Below are 18,742 nucleotides of genomic sequence, written 5' to 3'. Positions count from 1 at the left end.
ACAGTAGCAAGTGTGACAGCTGTCAAGTGTCACTTGGTCTCTGAAGAGCAGGGAGTCTCCAATGCATTCTACCCAGTTGTTGCCGCTGACAACACAGAGAGCCATTGCAAGGTGGCTTAAGTTCCCTTTGAGTGGGGGGTTCTCTGGTACTCTTCAAGTGGCTGTGAGGCCATCCATGCTTGTTGATTGTCTGTTAGGCAATAATTTAGAAAACTCCCCTTGGATGAAGGTGGAGAGGAAGGCGCATTTAGAGATATTGGGTCTGCCTGAGTGGCCATGTGTGACCACTCGGTCTATGGCAGCTAAGAGTGTTCAAGAGACCCTGGAGCCTGAAAATATGTCCCAGGGACCTGCCTTAAAGAGAAGAGGTAAGAGGCGCTGGAAACCAGACCCTATTGTTCCCATGGTCCAGGAGGAGGTAGACCTTGAGGGGGATGCCCTGGAACACAATGGTGAGCAAGTTTCTGAACTGGGGAACCTACCTGAGCTGACCCATTGGCAGCAAGAAGGGGGTCCCTCCAGGGAGGTATTTTGTGAAGAGCAGCAGAAGTGCCCTTCTCTTGTGGGTTTGAGGCAACAGGCCACAAACCAGGCAGCGTGTGATCAGTCTGGATCACATTGGATCTACTGGGAGAATGGTCTCCTGTATAGCGAGCCTAAGGTTGCTGAGCCTGGCTCAGCCTGTGTGCTGGTGGTACCCCAACGCTTCAGAGCCTTCCTACTGGGTTTGGCTCATGATGTTCATTTAGCTGGACATCTGGGGCAGAACAAGACCTTTGAAAGGCTTGTCTCCCACTTGTATTGGCCCCAGATGCGGAAGAGTTCAGATACTCATTGTAGGACCTGTCAAACTTGCCGGGCAAGTGGGAAAGTGGAAGGAGGCACAAGGCCCCTCTCCAACCTTTCCCTGTAGTCCGTACCCCCTTTGAACGGGTAGGCATTGACATTGTGGGGCCACTGAACCCAAAGACAGCCATGGGCAACAGGTTTATCCTGGTCTTGGTGAACCATGCTACCCGGTACCCAGAAGCCATTCTGCTCAGGACAGTGACGGCCCCCGTGGTGGGACGTGCACTGATGGGGATCTTCTCCCGTGTGGGGTTCCCCAGAGAGGTTGTGTCTGATCAAGGTACAAACTTCATTTCCAATTATATGACGTCTCTGTGGAAGGAGTGTGGTGTTACCTACAAGTTCACCACTCCTTACCACCCACAAGGTAATGGGCTGGTTGAAAGATTCAACCGGACCCTTAAGGGCATGATCATGGGTCTTGAAGAACCAATGAGGCATAAGTGGGACATCCTCTTGCCTTGCCTTCTGTTTGCCTACTGAGAGGTGCCACAAAAGTCTCTAGGGTTCAGCCCCTTTGAGGTTTTGTATCGTCACCCGGTAAGAGGACCTTTAAGTCTGGTCAAGGAAGGCTGGGAGAAATCTCCCAGGAAACCTCCCCAGGATGTATATAGCTACATGCTGGCCGTCAGGAACCACACTCCACGTTTCAGGGATCTCGCTCAGGTGAATCAGGAAGCCAGCCAGGAAGAGATGAAGCGGTGGTACGATCAGAATGCCACTCTGATTGAGCTTCAACCTGGACAGAAAGTTTGAGTCATGGGCCCTGTGGAGCCTTGTGCGCTCCAGGACAGGTGGACCGGTCCATACGAGGTGGTGGAGCGCAAGAGTGGTGTCACCTATTTGGTGAACTTGCGGTCTCCAAGGAACCCTTTGAGGGTCCTTCATGTTAACCCCCTGAAGCCCCACTTAGAAAGGTCCGAGGTGGGCATGCTCCTAGCGACAGATGATGGAATGGAGGAGGAGACCGAGCCTCTTCCTGACCTCCTGTCTGCAGAAGAGCAAGATGGGTCAGTGGATGGTGTCAGCCTCTCTGCCACCCTAACCCCTGATCAGCAGCAAGATTGTCGCCAACTGTTGGGGCAATTATCTGATCTATTTTCCTTGGTTCCTGGTGTCACAGAGTGGTGAGTCCATGATGTGGACACTGGCGACAGTCCTTCTGTGAAGCACAAGGCTTACAGAGTGACTGACAGGGTTAGGGCTTACAATAAGGAGGAAATCTCCAAGATGTTTGCTTTAGGGGTCATTGAGTCCTCCAACAGTCCTTGGGCCAGCCCAGTACTCTTGGTCCCAAAGGCTGCCTCGCCGGGTGCCGCACCTGAACTCCGGTTCTGTGTGGACTACAGAGGGCTCAATTCAGTCACCAGGACTGACGCACACCCCATCCCCAGAGCTGATGCGCTCATTGAACGGTTAGGGGCTTCACGGTGCCTCAGCACGTTTGATTTGACGTCTGGGTACTGGCAGATCGCCTTGACAGATGGAGCTAAGGAGAGGTCAGAATTCTCCACACCAGATGGGCACTACCAATTCCGGGTTATGCCCTTTGAGATGAAGAATCCACCTGCCACCTTTCAGAGGTTGCGGTACAAAAGGGGGTGGTGATGGACGGAGCATCTGAACCAATCAAACACTCACACCCAGTCAAAAGATCTGTGTTTAATCCATCACCGTTCTTTAGCCGACTCTGCCACCCCAGTTCAGACATGGCCATATGCAAATCAGTCTGACCCTGTGCCTCATGGGAACAGTCCAGCCCGAACTGCCAAGCCATGCCTTCCCTGGACCGGAAACAAGCTTCCTAGGAACGGTTTCTGGCATTTCAGCCGTCTTCGGCCAGGCTTGCTTGAATCCAGTGGCAAAGTGAGCAAGGGACTCACGTCTGAGCATACCCTGCCAACTTATGGCGAACAAAGCGATACAAAAGGGGGTGGTGATGGACGGAGCATCTGAACCAATCAAACACTCACACCCAGTCAAAAGATCTAGGTTTAATCCATCACGTTCTTTAGCCCACTCTGCCACCCCAGTTCAGACAAGGCCATATGCAAATCAGTCTGACCCTGTGCCTCATGGGAACAGTCCAGCCCGAACTGCCAAGCCATGCCTTCCCTGGACCGGAAACAAGCTTCCTAGGACCGGTTTCTGGCATTTCAGCCGTCTTCAGCCAGGCTTGCTTGAATCCAGTGGCAAAGTGAGCAAGGGACTCACGTCTGAGCATACCCTGCCAACTTATGGCGAACAAAGCGGTACAAAAGGGGGTGGTGATGGACGGAGCATCTGAACCAATCAAACACTCACACCCAGTCAACCAGGTGTTGGCTGGGCTGGAGGATTTCAGTGCCGCCTACCTGGATGACATTGCAGTGTTCAGCGCCAGTTGGGAAGAACTTTTGCAGCACCTCTGGAAAGTGTTGATGGCGCTGCGCAAGGCAGGCCTCACGATCAAGGCAAGTAAGTGTCAGATCGGGCAGGGTTCCGTTGTGTACTTGGGTCACCAGGTAGAAAGCGGCCAGGTGGTGCCCCTACAACCCAAGATTGATACCATCCTGGCATGGGAACCCCCAAAGACTCAGACACAGGCGAGAGCCTTTTTAGGACTGACGGGGTACTACAGGAGGTTTGTCAAGGGGTATGGCAACATTGTTGCACCCTTGACTGAGCTGACTTCCAGGAAGCAGCCCAAGAAAGTGTACCGGACTGATACCTGTCAGAAGGCTTTTGATGCCCTGAAGACTACCATGTTCACAGCACCCGTGCTTCAGGCGCCCAACTTCTCAAAAAAAACTTAATTGTACAGACAGACACTTCAGAGCATGGTGTGGGGGCTGTTCTATCACAGATTACTGAGGAGGGCTTTGACCAACCTGTATCCTTCATCAGTAGGAGGTTACTCCCACGGGAACAGAGGTGGAGTGCAATTGAGCGTGAGGCATTTGCTGTGGTCTGGGCACTGAAGAAATTGAGACCATACTTGTTTTGGACTCACTTCTGGGTTCAGACCGACCACAGTCCCCTCAGATGGCTGATGCAGATGAGGGGTGAGAACCCAAAGTTGTTGAGGTGGTCCATCTCCCTACAGGGTATGGACTTTACGGTGGAACACCACCCTGGTACAGAACACGCCAACGCTGATGGTCTGTCCAGATTTTTACGCCTTAGTGAAGAGAACTCCCAAGGGGTAGGGTAGTTCTCCCCACATTTCAGCAGGAGGGGACACGTGTTAGACCTGACATCATTGGCGTGAGTCTCCCTTCCATTGTTTGACGGATTGCCTCCTCTGTTTTGATATGTTTTTGCTGGATTTATGCTTTGGGCACTGTGCCACTGCTAATCAGTGCCAGAGTGCAAGTGCTCCCTATGTTAAATTGGCGTACTGATTGGTTATTCCATAATTGGGTTATTTGATTTACTGTCAGCCCCTAGTACAGTGCACCATGTGTGTCCAGGGCTTGTAGATCAAATGCTGCTGGTGGGCTTGCAGCACGGGTTGTCCCACCCAGAGAAACAGCTTGTAAAGTATGTCTCAGGCCTGCCATAGCAAGGCCTGTGTGCAGTCTAGCACTGCCATGTCGACTTGGCCAAGTGCACCCACTTGCCAGTCCCTAAACCTTCCCTTTGCTTCATATTAGACACCCCTATGGTAGGCCCCTGGGCAGGGTGCATTGTAAGTATAAGGTAGGACATGCTCTGATGAGTGTAGCATGTTCTAATAGTGAATTACAGCCATTTTCGTTTTTAACTTTGGAAGGCTACCTGTTCTCATAGGCCAGAATAAGCAGTGAAGATTATTACATTCTTATAATCCTAACTGACTCAGGGAACATGTTAGAAATTCGAATTTAGTATGCCTGAACTGAGAATAATAAAATACATCTTTTAGTAAAGTTTAATTTAATATCCTGTGTTTGCAAATACCACTTTTAGAAAGCAGGTATTTGCTTGCCTAACCATTTGAGCCTGACTCTGCTGGTTTGTGTATTCCTTGTCTGGGTTTGTGTGTGACAGGGCTGGGGAAATTCCAGGAGACAGTCTGGGACAGCCCAGTGGTGAATAGGGAGATTTACATCCAGATAGGAGGGGGAGAGTTTACCTGGGACCTGAATATGGCTGTGCCTTCCCTCTACAATGCTGGCTCCACCCCCTGTGGCTTGTCTGATGTCTCTGCCCTGCACAGTGAAAGAAGAAGAGGAATCCTGTCAACAGAGTGCTCCAGAGCTGTATTTTCCCTCCCCTGTGCTGTCTCCGCCTCCTGTGGGGCGGCTGAAGTCTCTGCCCTGCAAATTGAAAGGAAGAGAAGAGTCATGTCAACAAAGTGCTCAGGTACTGGTTTGAACTAGGCAGAGGCCTCTCTGCCTTCAGAGAACAAAGGAGTTTGGGGTATAAATATTGGGACCCAGTCCCACAGACTTTGGATGACTTCTGGAACAAGAAACCTTTGTGCCAAGGAAGCTGCAGGAGTTTGGACTGCCCCTCTGCCAGTGTGCTCTTTGCTGGGTTGGCCTGCAGTGGTTGCTTTACTGCCAAGGGAAAGGGAGAAGGAACTTTGTAAGGACTTTCATCTACAAAATATTCTCCAAGGGCTTGAACTGTGCTTGCCTCCTGCTGAAGTCTCAGGGCCAAAAGACTTCACCCCCAGCTCCCTCCTGAATTTCCTTACTGAGAATTCTGACTCCAGTCACTTGCGTGCCGCTGGGAGCTGGAAGCGCGACGCATTGAGAAGAAGCGTGTCGCCGCTGCAGCTGAAATCGTCGCAACGCCGGAGAAGCGAGCCTTCGTCGCATCTCCCTGGAAGTGTGTGTTCATCGAAGCTGCCTGCTGTCGCATCACCGGAGAAGCGGGACACCATCGAGAGAGTCGCCATCGCATCGCCGGAGATGCGCGTCGCAGGGCCTGTCGCGGCTCCAAAGTACAGAGTCGCCGCAAGGCTGCCAGGGCGTCATCGCATTGTCATTGCATCGCTGCATCAAGGGCGCCATATTCTCGCATCGCAACTGGATCATCGCATCGTCATCGCATCGCATCAAGGCGCCATCTTGCGCACCGCAACAGCTCGAGAATCTACGCATCACCTCCGCACCGGTAAGGCTCACGACGAGTCCCCTACTCTGCGCAAGCATTGAGGAAGGACGCAACCAGTCCCCCGGGTCACGAAACCGACGCATCTCCCCTTCTGCGAGTTCTTTTGTTTACTTTGCATACGCATCCAGGTACTTTGTTGAGAACTTTGTCGCATCTACCATCAACTTGAACAAAGAGACTTTAATCATCTTTTTAGTAATCTTAAGTGTAGTATTGTGGATTTTTGTCGTTTGTGGTCTTGTGTTTAAGTCTATATAAAGAATACTTATTTTTATAAAACCTGTGTTGTGTCCATCTGTAGTGTTATCACTGTATTACTGTGTATATTCACAAATGCTTAACACACTGCCTCTGAGATAAGCCTGTCTACTCGTGCCAAGCTACCAAGGGGGTGAGCAGGGGTTATTAAGGAGTGTAATCCCCTTATCCTGACTTAGAAGTAAGGGTCCCAATTTGGACAAAGGTGATAATCATTGCCAACTAGAGACCCCCAGATCTAACAAAGTGCTTCAGAGTAGTGCTTGAAATAAAAACAGAAGTGCAGATACTCTGTACCAGAGTACTGCTTGTTTCTGAGAAGTGCTGGTACTCTCCAATTAAAAGTATAGTATCACATCACTATTGAGAAATGCAGGTACTTTCCTCTCAAATTAAGCAAGCATTTGCAAATCCAAGAGATCATACCGCTTGTGGGCAAGTGACTGGGCTTCTTTGCATTGGCGCTGCTAAAAGTCCAGGAGGCCCAGTTCTGCAGGGGCAATAAGTGCTGCTGATCCCTGAGTGTCTTTTGCTGCTGCGCTTGGAGCAGTCTGCACTCCAGGAACTCCAGGGTGACAGGGCCAGAAGCTCCGGAGCAGCACGTGCTGCAGGAGCTCAAGTGTTGCAGGAGCAGCTAGTGCTGCAGAGCCAGCGACACTCAGGGGCAGGCACCATGACGGAAGCAGAAACTGCTGCACGACCAGGAGCCATCAGTGCTGCAGGGTGGGGAGGAGCTGCAGTGAGGACCCGGGGTCCCAGTGCCGCACAGCCAGGATATCAGTGCTCCAGTGCTGTGAGGGGAGCCGGAGCAAGAGGGAGAGTTGCTGCGAGCTGCACACCGAGGAGGGAGAGCTGTACGGGAGGCGGGCTGCACCTGTCTATCCGTGAACTTTCTACTCTATGGATATCCAAGCAGCCCCTTACAGGGTGGCTACCATCGAGGACCGGATCCTGCAGATCACCGGCTACTACCCGGGCTACTTGAGCCAGAAAAGTAAGGCACCAGCGCACGTGCTGCACAGGGTGGCACGCGCCTGCAAGTGTGAGCAATGTCGGGCACTGCAGTGTGTTTCTGTACATTAACCGTACTCCAGCAATGTGTCCGGGTAACTTGACAACTAAAATGTGCATATATTGTGCTTCTGTGACCCTGCAGCTTGCGAGAGGAGTGGAAGGCGCGTTCAAATGCTGTGCATTGGCAGGTGGGGTCCGTGGTGTTCCCCGAGACTCTGCCGCTATTGCATTGTGTTACGATTGGGAACACATATAAGGGGGGGGGGATGAAAATAAACCTTTGGGGAGGGTGTCAGCCGGGCTAGCTGCTTGAAAGCAGTGCTGTGAATGGTGCCCCCTCCCCTTGCATGCCACCTGCTTAGAATGCCCCAGGATTGAGCTGTAATGCGGTAAGGCCCTGCCACCCACTCCCCCACCCCCCACTGAGCTCGGCTGTCTCTCTGTGGCGGGACCAAAGGAATAGAGTACTCAGGGCGTCTAGGCAAAGCTGGTTTTTATTGATTTGAAACATTGCTTGCGCTGCTGCGGAGGATTCCGATAGTAGGGCAGTGGTGGTTCGGTTCCTCGACGAACGGGTGAGCTCTTCTCTTTTCGGAAGTCACTTCCTGGTCTTCCTCCCTCCCGTGGGCTTCTGGACACTGAAGTCCCGTCCGTCTTGAACGTCGGTCTCAGGGGGCCGGGTGCATGAAAAGGAAAGAGAGTACAGTTTCAGGGCGATGCTCTGGGGAGCTGAGACTGCTCCGGGATTGGGGGTGAGGGGAAACACTTGTGAAAACAAAGTATGCAGCGAAGTGGCGGCGTGAAGCAGGGGAAGGGGCACAGTGAGAGGATGATGGATACGAGTGCACTGTGGAGGTTTTACACCTCTTCTACCCGCCCAGCCCACAATACGGTCCCGTACCTGGGTTAGCCACACTTCCCTTGAAGTGTGGCTGGGTGAAGCGCCTTGTCGTTGGCCTCCTGGCTCTGCTACAGCTGGGCTCGCCTCCTCCTCCGTTCTCTCGTCTTCTTCGCTCTCGACACCGGTTCTGCTTCCTTGGCTCGCCTCTTCTCCGACCTCTCTCCTCGACTCCACGACACCTCCGGGTGATGAACACACCTCCGGGTCCGGCTGTACGGCTTTTAGTTCCGGGGCCCCAGCTGACCAGGGGGCGTGGCCTGCAAAGTCCTCCGTCCAGTTAAAGTAACAGCAACCCTCCTCGTCGGGCGAGCTGGAAGTGTCCCATGGCTCAGCCCCGTTCCAGACCACAGGCTGCTGCATGGACGAGAAAGAGGGGAGCATGGAATGAGGGGAAGAGGAGAGTCACCCCCGGGAGAGTGGCCCCGCCCCCACGTCACACACCTCCCCCCTAGGATTCTCCCGATCGGGGAGAGGGTAGTGCGATAGAAAGTCAGCGCTGCCATTGTCTCTGCCCCTTCTGTGACAGACCGTGAAAGAAAACGGCTGTAGAGTCAAAAACCACCGAAGGACCCTGGGGTTGTTGGACATGTTCCTGCTCATCCACGTCAAAGGGGCATGATTGGTATAGAGGGTGAAGGGATGTCCTTCCAGGTAATACCGCAGCTTATCCACCGCCCACTTAATGGCCAGGCATTCCTTCTCAATGGTCGGATACTTGACCTCCTGGAGAAACAGCTTCCTACTAATGTAAAGAATAGGATGCTCTGTGCCCTCTTTAGACAGTTGTGACAACACCGCCCCGCCCCATAATCAGATGCGTCTGTGTGCAGAATAAAGGGCTTTGTGAAGTCAGGGGACCGTAACACGGGACTCGTTGTCAAAGGCTGTCCACATGGCCGTCGTGGGAACTCTGAAACCCGAGGGTTTGTAATCGTTCTTAAGGGTGTCAGTGAGGGGACTTGCCAGGTCAGAGAAGGATGGTATAAACCTGCGATAGTACCCTATCAAACCAAGGAAGGCCCTCATCTCTTTCTTGGTCTGTGGAAACGGTGTCTCGGCAATGGCTCTGATTTTCTCTATTTGCGGCTCAATCAAGCCGTGTCCCAGTAGGTACCCCAGATATTTCACTTTCTGGAAGCCCATCCTGGACTTCTTGGAGTTCACATGTAAGCCCGCCTTTTGGAGCTGGGTCAGTATGGTGGTTAGATGGTGCTGATGCTCTTCCCATGTAGTACTGAACACGATGATATCGTCCAGGTATGCTGAGCTGAATGACTGATGGTCTCGCAGTATTTCATTCATTAACCTCTGAAATGTAGCGGGTGCTCCGTGAAGGCCGAAGGGCAACACGTTGCACTCGTACAATCCGTCTGGGGTGGCAAAGGCGGTCTTCTTTCGGTCCTCCTTGTTGAGGGGTACCTGCCAATATCCCTTGGTCAGGTCTATCGTGCTGATGTACGTTGCATGACCCAGTTTTTCTATCAATTCATCAATGCGTGGTATGGGATATGAATCGAAAGATGACACGGCATTCAGGACGCGAAAGTCCATACAAAAACGTATGCTGCCGTCGGGTTTCGGGACCATCACTATCGGGGACGACCACTCACTTCTTGAGGGTCGGATCACTCCCATGTGTAACATCTCTTGTATCTCCTGTTGGATGGCTATTCTACGCGCTGCTGGAATGCGGTATGGTCTCTGCTTCACTATGGTTCCCTCTGGCGTTACGATCCTGTGTTCTATGCAGGTTGTTTTTCCTGGTAGATCCGAAAACAGTCGGGCAAAGGGACGCAGAGTTGCTTATAACTCTTTTCGTTGGGTTGTTCGGAGGTCCTCGTTGATGACAAGGCTGTCCATTGTCGTTGCGGTCTCTGACCCTGTAGGCAGGGTGAGATTATGGGCGAGCGGGGGAGGTCCTATCCATTTCTTAAGAATGTTAATGTGGTATATTTGGGATTTTCGGGGTGTTATCCTCAGTTTATAGGTCGTTTTCACGATGGTTTCGATTACCCGAAAGGGACCCTGCCATTCGGTCTGGAATTTTCTTGTGGTAGATGGTCGGAGTACTAGGGCCCAATCACCCGCCTCTAATTTTCTCCATCTTTTCCCTTTGTCGTAGCATGTCTTCTGTTTGGCCTGGTTTTTCTCCAGTTGTGAATAGGCCAATTCTCAAATCTTTCCCAGGGAATTCTTCAATGACTGGCTATAGTCCAGAAGACTCCTGGCATCTCCGTCTTGTTCTGATTGCCATACGTCTTTGGTCATTTCCAGCAGACTCCGGGGTTGCCGACCGTATAACATCTCGAACGAGGAGCACCCGAGACTGCTTTGTCGTTGTACTCTTATCACGTACAGGGCCAAGGGGAGGATTCTGTCCCATTCACTCCCGTTTACCGCCAGCATTTTTTTCATGGTTGCCTTGAGGGTACCGTTATACCGTTCCACCAGTCCGTCCGTTTGGGGGTGATAGACCGAGGTCCGGATCTGGTGGAGATTCAGCAGAACACACACCTCTCTCATCAGTTTGGACATGAAAGGGGTGCCCTGGTCTGTGATCACCTCCTTCGGAAAACCGACCCTTGAAAACAGCTCAAGGAAATGATCCGCTATGGCTTTGGTAGTTGGGGCTCGGAGCGGAAAGGCCTCAGGAAACCTAGTCGCATAGTCCACTATGACCAAAGCATAAATATTGCCCCTCTTGGTTTTTGGTAGTGGTCCGATTAGGTCCATGGCGACCCTCTCAAAGGGTACCCCAATGATCGGTAGCGGCTGCTATGGTACGGCGGGAGGACGCGTTGTGTTCTTTTTCTGACATATTTCGCATGCTTGACAATGGTTTTTGAGGTCTTGGTACACTCCTGGCCAATAGAAGTAACGTAGCACATTCTGGGTTGTCTTCTCCGTTCCGGAGTGCCCTGCTAACAAGTGAGTATGGGAATAGTACATGATCTGGTCCCTGAAGTCTATGGGGACAAGCAATTGTGGAGCCTCCGTTGGATTCCCTTGTCTGTACAACAGGTCATTTTGGATCAAGAAGCGGGGATACCTAGGAGAGTGGGCGTCTTGGGTTTGGTGGGCTTGTTCCCAGGCGTTGTAGAGACTGGCATCGTTGGCCTGAGCAAACTTAAAGCTCCTATCCGTGATCCATGGATCGGCAGTTACCATCGCTGTTTTAGGGACATCAGGGTTCTCTCTTTTCAGGGTCTTACCGAATGTCTCTAGGAAATGGGGATTGTCCGTCCCTATGATGATTTCCTCTGGAAGAGTCTCCATCACCCCCACTTTAACCACTACTGTCTTTGCTTCGGGCATTTGAAGGGGAATGTAGGCTACCGGATATGTCTTCACGTCCCCATGGACACATTTAATATGAACCAGGGTCTCGGGAACAACCTGTCCATCCCTCACCAGTGATCCCTGCACTACCGACTGCTTACAGCCGGAGTCTAGGAGTGCTTTCGCCCCTCGTCTCATTCACCCACACACTTACGTAAAATGCTCCGCCTAATTCTGCTGAATACATGATCGGTTTCGGCAGGTAACTGACTTCCATGGGCTCTTTGGGAGGGGCTCTTCTCTGTGGACACATACGGGCTATATGGCCCCACAGCCCGCACTCGAAGCATTGTGGCCCCTTAAACAGCGGTCCCTCCGGCCTTATAGGTCTAGTCGGCTGGAACACAGGAGTGGGTCGGGTCGGCTGGAACCCAGGAGGGGGTCGGGGATTCTTTACAAACCGGGGTGATGGCCTACTCGGTTTTTCGGGGTCAAACGGAAGGGCCTTGGGTTGAGCCCTCGAAAAAGTTGTCGCCATTTCCATCGCCTGGACGGTAGTCAAATTCGAATGCTGTCTCAGCCATTTTTGGGTGGCATAAGGGAGTGCTTCCAGATATTGCTCGAGGTATACTTTGTCCAGGATCTCTTCTTTGGTACTGGTTAGCGGAGTCAGCCACTTATCGGCGGCCATCTTCATTCTGAAGAACAGCGTTTTGGGGTTGTCGCCCGGCGCCCCCCTTTCCTTCCTGAAGCGTACCCTGTATGCCTCGCTGTCCATTCCCAGGTGATCTAATATGATGGTTTTGATTTGGCCGTATGGGGTCTGCCCCACTGGGTTGGCCACCTGATAGGCCGCCTGTACTTCATGGGTCAACAGGGGTGCCAGGAAAAACGGCCATTTTTCGACTGGCCACCCACATGCCAAGGCCACCCTTTCAAAGTTGGTCAGGAACGCGTCCGGATCATCCCCTGGGATGTATTTCTGGAGGGAAATACCGGATGGAGTAGGATGGGTGGTCCGGGGCTCTCTGTACGCGGGATTACTGGGGTCCCCTATGATCTTCTGTAGCCCCTCCATCTGCGTGGCCACCGTGTTTCGGAATGTCTCTCTGTCCGCTTGGGCAGCTGTGAGTTGTTGTTCGACGGCCCATCCTAGTTGTTCTTGACCTTTCACCAGAGTCTGTAGAAGTTCCTCCATCTTGGGTTGACAGATGGCCGTTACTTTGCCTGCATTCTCCACCACTTGTGGCGGGACCAAAGGAATAGAGTACTCAGGGCGTCTAGGCAAAGCCGGTTTTATTGATTTGAACAATCGCTTGCGCTGCTGCGGAGGATTGCGATAGTAGGGCAGTGGTGGTTCGGTGCCTCGACGAACGGGTGAGCTCTTCTCTTTTCGGAAGTCACTTCCTGGTCTTCCTCCCTCCCGTGGGCTTCTGGACACTGAAGTCCCGTCCGTCTTGAACGTCGGTCTCAGGGGGCCGGGTGCATGAAAAGGAAAGAGAGTACAGTTTCAGGGCGATACTCTGGGGAGCTGAGACTGCTCCGGGATTGGGGGTGAGGGGAAACACTCGTGAAAACAAAGTATGCAGCGAAGTGGCGGCGTGAAGCAGGGGAAGGGGCACAGTGAGAGGATGACGGATACGAGTGCACTATGGATGTTTTACACCTCTTCTACCCGCCCAGCCCACGATACGGTCCCGTACCTGGGTTAGCCACACTTCCCTTGAAGTGTGGCTGGGCGAAGCGCCTTGTCGTTGGCCTCCTGGCTCTGCTACAGCTGGGCTCGCCTCCTCCTCCGTTCTCTTGTCTTCTTCGCTCTCGACACCGGTTCTGCTTCCTTGGCTCGCCTCTTCTCCGACCTCTCTCCTCGACTCCACGACACCTCCGGGTGATGAACACACCTCCGGGTCCGGCTGTACGGCTTTTATTTTATTTTATTTATTTATTTATTTATTTTAAGAATTTATAGAGCGCGACTGTCACCATTGCAGGCATCCTGGCGCTGACAACATCCAAACCAAGGTAGAAAAGAGACAGCAGAGTATGCCTGACCAGCGAAGCTAGCCAGGGAAAAGCCAAGTTTTTACCTTTTTCCTAAACTGCAAAAGTTCATTAGTGGCCCTAATCTCGATGGGGAGAGTGTTCCAGAGTCTGGATGCAGTCACCTGAAAGGATCTGCCACCAGCTCTGACCTTCCTAAATCTGGGAACAGCTACCAGTTTAGCATCCGAAGAACGAAGGTGTCTGGAAGGAGTGTACCAGACGAACTTGGACCTAAGGGGAGCTGGGCCACATCCGTGAAGAGCCCTAAACACAATGCAAAGGGCTTTGAATTGGATCCTCTGTCTAAGAGGAAGCCAATGTAGTTTTGCAAGGGCAGATGGACCATGAGATCTCCTAGGCAGTCCCAACGCCAATCTCGCCGCCGCAGATTGAACCCTTTGGAGTCTGTCCAGTAGGTACTCAGGGGACCCGAGAAGGAGGGCATTACAATAGTCCAACCTGCTCAGGATGGTACATCTAACCACCTGGGTACGAGCGTGGGATGGTAACAGGGGCAGAACCTTCCTAAGTGAGCGGAGAATGGCAAAACAGCAGGCCGATGTTTTCTGAACATGGGTATCCATACTGAGCCCATGATTCAACATAACTCCCAGGTTACGGACAGAGTCCGATGGCCGGACAATAGAGCCGGATTCCGGGGGCCAGAAATTGTTGGGAAACGGACGGGGAATCCTTGTTCCAGCGCTAAAAAGCACTTCAGTTTTCCCGGCATTAAACTGAAGCGAATTCGCCTTTAGCCAGCTGGCCGTATTCCTGAGGCAGTTGTTTAAGACCTCCACAGAGATGGACTCCTCTCCTTCCAAGGAGAGGATCATCTGCGTGTCATCGGCATAATTAACAATTCGAATGCCAAAACCTTTAATAAGCGAAATTAGTGGCCTAAGGTAAATGTTAAAAAGGATAGGACTGATGGCAGAGCCCTGAGGCACACCATGCAAGACCGGGGAGAAAGGTGACTGAAAAGGAGGCATTGAAACCGCCTGCTGCCTGCCCTGCAGAAAAGACTGGAACCAGCTCAAAGCTGAGTCTCTCACCCCTGCTTCAAACAACCGCCTTAGCAAGATCTTGTGATTAACTGTGTCAAAGGCGGCAGACATATCAAGCAAGATCAAAAAGGAAGCCTGATTTCTGTCTGCGCGCCTCTGAAGTTCATCCATGGCGGTGATGAGGGCAGTTTCAGTCCCATGGGCCGGCCGGAAGCCAAATTGATCCTCGTCAAGAAGGAGACGTTGTTCCAAGTGGGTGGAAAGAGTGTTACTAACCACCCGCTCAACTATCTTGGCGGGGAAAGGCAGCAGTGAAATGGGACGATAGTTTTTTGAGCACTCAGGATCTAGTGAAGGTTTTTTTAGAAGGGGAGAGACGAGCGCACGCTTCCAGTGAGCAGGGACGGTACCAGTTGTAAGAGATTGATTGCAGATGAGGTGGAGGGAGGGAAAAAGCTCAACAGCAAGTTCCTTCCAAATTTTAGGGGGGAGTGGGTCCAACGGAGAGCCGGAAACAATCTCACTCGCTATATTAGAAAATTTTTAAAAGGTAAGTGGTAGGAAGCTGAGCAAGGGCCTTTCCAGAGTCAAAGCCGGCTTGGGTGCCTGGTTAGGCAATGGGGCGGGTCTAGATTCCAGAGGGGGATCATCATCAGTGGAGATGTCCAAATCCTGAAGAATCAGATAAATTTTTTCTTTAAAGAATATGGCAAGATTGTCACAAAGATCTTGAGACGGGACAATCTCATTCTTGCAAGCGTCTGGGTTGTTAACGCTGTTCAAGATGTTAAAAATACTCCTGGCATTATTGGTGGAATTGCAAATCAGAGAGGAGTAGTAATCAGCTTTTGATCTGATAATGAGGCTTTTGTAGGCAAGAATTTTTGTTTTCCATATTTCTTTAAAGGGTTCCTTGTAGTCGCGTCTCCATTTCCGCTCTGCTTGTTTACAGTCCAGTTTAGCAGTTTTAAGAGCATCGTTGAACCATGGAGCAGAGACTCTGCCTCTGCCTTTTAGTTCCGGGGCCCCAGCTGAGCAGGGGGCGTGGCCTGCAAAGTCCTCCGTCCAGTTAAAGTAACAGCAACCCTCCTCGTCGGGCGAGCTGGAAGTGTCCCATGGCTCAGCCCCGTTCCAGACCACAGGCTGCTGCATGGACGAGAAAGAGGGGAACATGGAATGAGGGGAAGAGGAGAGTCGCCACCGGGAGGGTGGCCCCGCCCCCATGTCACACTCTCCCATTTTTGTCATGATGCACCTTTAATTATGGAGCTGAAGGGACGGCAGAGATGTGGCATGTAATAACTGTCCGCTGCCGCCATTAGTGTTGGGTATCACACTACGGGGAGCGATTCAATTGAGGAAGACAGAGGTCATAATCAAAGATCCAATAACAACAACAAATTTACCTCTGACACCATAAATCATACAATGTTTTTTTGTCTGTCGCAGAAGTCCCTTTAATTGACTCTGCGGATTCTTTTTATTTGATTATGTATTTCATCAATCGACTTTGTATCGTTATAGGGTTCCCTTCACCTAGTACAATTAGAAAATATTTTTGTCTTACAAAACATCACACATAAAACGTGTTTACATAACCACAAGTTATTTCATAGTGAATAAACAATAAACATCAATCATACATACTAGACATAAAAGCTTGCATTGATACAAAAAACCACATTCAATTGTAAGTACAATCTTTCCCACTAACATAACTTCTAATTTGTAAGAAATGTCCTTCTTTTAACAGTGAATACAGCACGCCTTACAAAGGTAAGGACTATGCCTGGGCACTCTTGGAAGCACAAAAAGTGCGTTGTAGAAAGATATACACTCAGCCCTGAAGACGACCTTAATCTTATTAACGGTCCCAATTCTCCAAGGTCGAAACGCGTCAGCACTATTTAGGGGCCCAGAGCACAAGAAACTTTATAAGGAATACGGTTTGAACTCTGCAAGTAGAGCCCAATTTCTTGGACTCACTAAGACAAAAATGTAAAACAGCCTCGGGCCCCCACTAGGACCTCAACATAGTTCTGGCACTGTTAAAAGAAGGACATTTCTCACAAATTAGAAGTTATGTTAGTGGGAAAGATTGTACTTACAATTGAATGTGGTTTTTTGTTTCAATGCAAGCTTTTATGTCTAGTATGTATGATTGATGTTTATTGTTTATTCACTATGAAATAACTTGTGGTATGTAAACACGTTTTATGTGTGATGTTTTGTAAGACAAAAATATTTTCTAATTGTACTAGGTGAAGGGAACCCTATAACGATACAAAGTCGATTGATGAAATACATAATCAAATAAAAAGAATCCGCAGAGTCAATTAAAGGGACTTCTGCGACGGACAAAAAAACATTGTATGATTTATGGTGTCAGAGGTAAATTTGTTGTTGCCATTAGTGTAGGCGCGCATGCAGCTTGGACCGATATCTGCTGTTCATAAACAATTAAAGACGCGCTTAAACTGAAAGCTTTGACGTTTATAAATAAGGGCTCGAGGTTATGGCAAGTGTTAAAGCGCATCGCTCACCTCTGTCACACCTTACATTTCAATTGAAAGTGGTGCCGTACAGAACAAGAGAGGGGAACACGAAACACGGTTGAGGGGGCAGGGACCTGAACAACGAAGACACCTGGAATAACAAGCACGGCCGCTAAAGCGAAAGCGACTGTGCTGTGTTTAATTAGTAACCTGAACCACGACGAGGAATGCAGCGCGCCGCTGCTCGCTCCCGTATACAAAACGCTGTGAGAGTGAACATTTGCCAAAAAGGTGGGCCCTGCGCCCGCCTTCAGCCATTTGCAGGCTACAAAAAGAAAATGACACATGCAACAGCCAACCAAATGCGTGGGGGAGTCAGACCCACACAGAAAAGTTTAGAGTGATTACAAGAAGCCTCGCAGAGCAGCGCATGCACACTTACTCTGGCTCGACCTAAAAAGTGCCGGTACTCAGTACCGGACAGTCCCGGCCAACTTAAAGCACTGTTTTAGAGTTGATTCACAGACATGACCGGAGTATGTCACCTAAGATAGATGGAGCCGTATCCAGGAAAGCTCCTCTTTAACACACTCGCCCTCGTCCTGCTGCTGCAACTTCCTGCCACTTGGGCTGTTTCTCTGCTCCATTGGGGGGGGGGGGGGGCTCTCCTTAATGGTCATTCACAAAGTCTACTCACGATTGCCTTACTCAGTGATTTATGTTACTGACCAAATAAGAGCTTAAAATCAACCCCTCCCATTTATCGAAGCCGAAATAATACCCGTCTTTTAGACGTAAGAAAGTTCTTAGTACTTGAACAAATGAAACATCTCCATTAAAAAGAAAAAAACACGTTATTTGTTCCCAGGGCAAGGCCCCCTTACTTACCTCATAACATAGGACTAGCGACTTCGGACTCCAGTCCGTGCACCCGTGAAATCCACTGCGGCTTTTACTGTGCTTTACGGCGCTTGTCAGTGGGTGCTCACTCAGTTATCGCTTCAGTCCGAGGTCCACTCCGGTTTTTTCCAGGCTGGGCAGAGCAGGATAAGCGCAGCATACTTGCCCCTTGAGCCGGGTACCGCAGCTCACTCTGCGCCATGGAGACCCCGGGGCTGGAGGTAGCGCCTCTGTGCGCGCTGCTGGTCGGTGGATCGGTCGCGGCGCTGCTCCTGCTGGCTTTGCGCTGGAACAGCCTCAAGCGGCGCACTCTGGACAAGATGGACCGGGCCAGGCAGAGGCGGCAGGCGGCGCTCGAGCACATGGAGCGGGCGGTTCAGCACTTCCGGCAGGAGGTGAGTAGTGCAGTGCATGGACCAGCGCGCAACCGCCATTGGGCTGAAGGGACAGGTGGCGTAATGGCCAGAGCTGTCGACTTCGGAGTTGGGGGAATTTGGTTGGAGTCTCTGCGTTGGCTCAACATCCTGTGATTCTAGGCAAATAATGTGATCTCCTCGTGCCTCCCAAAAATGAATGTGTCGGTCTGTAATGCAACACGTGCTTATGTAAAGCTCTCCCTTCGGGTCGAGTTCGAGCTGTATAAAAACTGCTACTGCATAAAAAAACAAGGCTTTAGCGCCCAGTCACCAGCCACGGTCTGGGCTGTTGGCTGCCAGCATGGCCTGCGAGACAGCCACTCTACATTAAACTAGTACGTGTATTTAAACGGAGTTGTCCCTTTCAGGTGCCTGACTCCACTTTTCGTGCAGTGCCTAATCCTTCCTCAAATAAGTAGAAACACTTATTGTTACTCTTGAGCAACAAGACACTTAACGAGTCCTTGGCAGAGTTATGAAAGCAGCAGTCTGAAA

At 51.0% G+C, this 18,742-nt stretch overlaps 1 protein-coding gene across 1 annotated transcript in view; it reads left to right on the top strand.

Moving 5' to 3' along the window:
- Window positions 1-17,858: 17,858 nt before the first annotated feature.
- LOC144800599 (vitamin D3 hydroxylase-associated protein-like) overlaps window positions 17,859-18,742 on the top strand; it is a 422,322-nt gene continuing 421,438 nt past the window's right edge. The window contains exon 1 of the mRNA XM_078671692.1: window positions 17,859-18,226. Coding sequence (XP_078527818.1) covers window positions 18,032-18,226 — 195 coding nt within the window. The 5' untranslated portion in view covers window positions 17,859-18,031. The remainder of the gene's footprint in view (window positions 18,227-18,742) is intronic.

Source organism: Lissotriton helveticus, chromosome 1_2 (assembly GCF_964261635.1).
Source record: "Lissotriton helveticus chromosome 1_2, aLisHel1.1, whole genome shotgun sequence".
Taxonomy (NCBI): Eukaryota; Metazoa; Chordata; class Amphibia; order Caudata; family Salamandridae; genus Lissotriton; species Lissotriton helveticus.
This window is presented reverse-complemented; position numbering and strand designations above follow the sequence as displayed.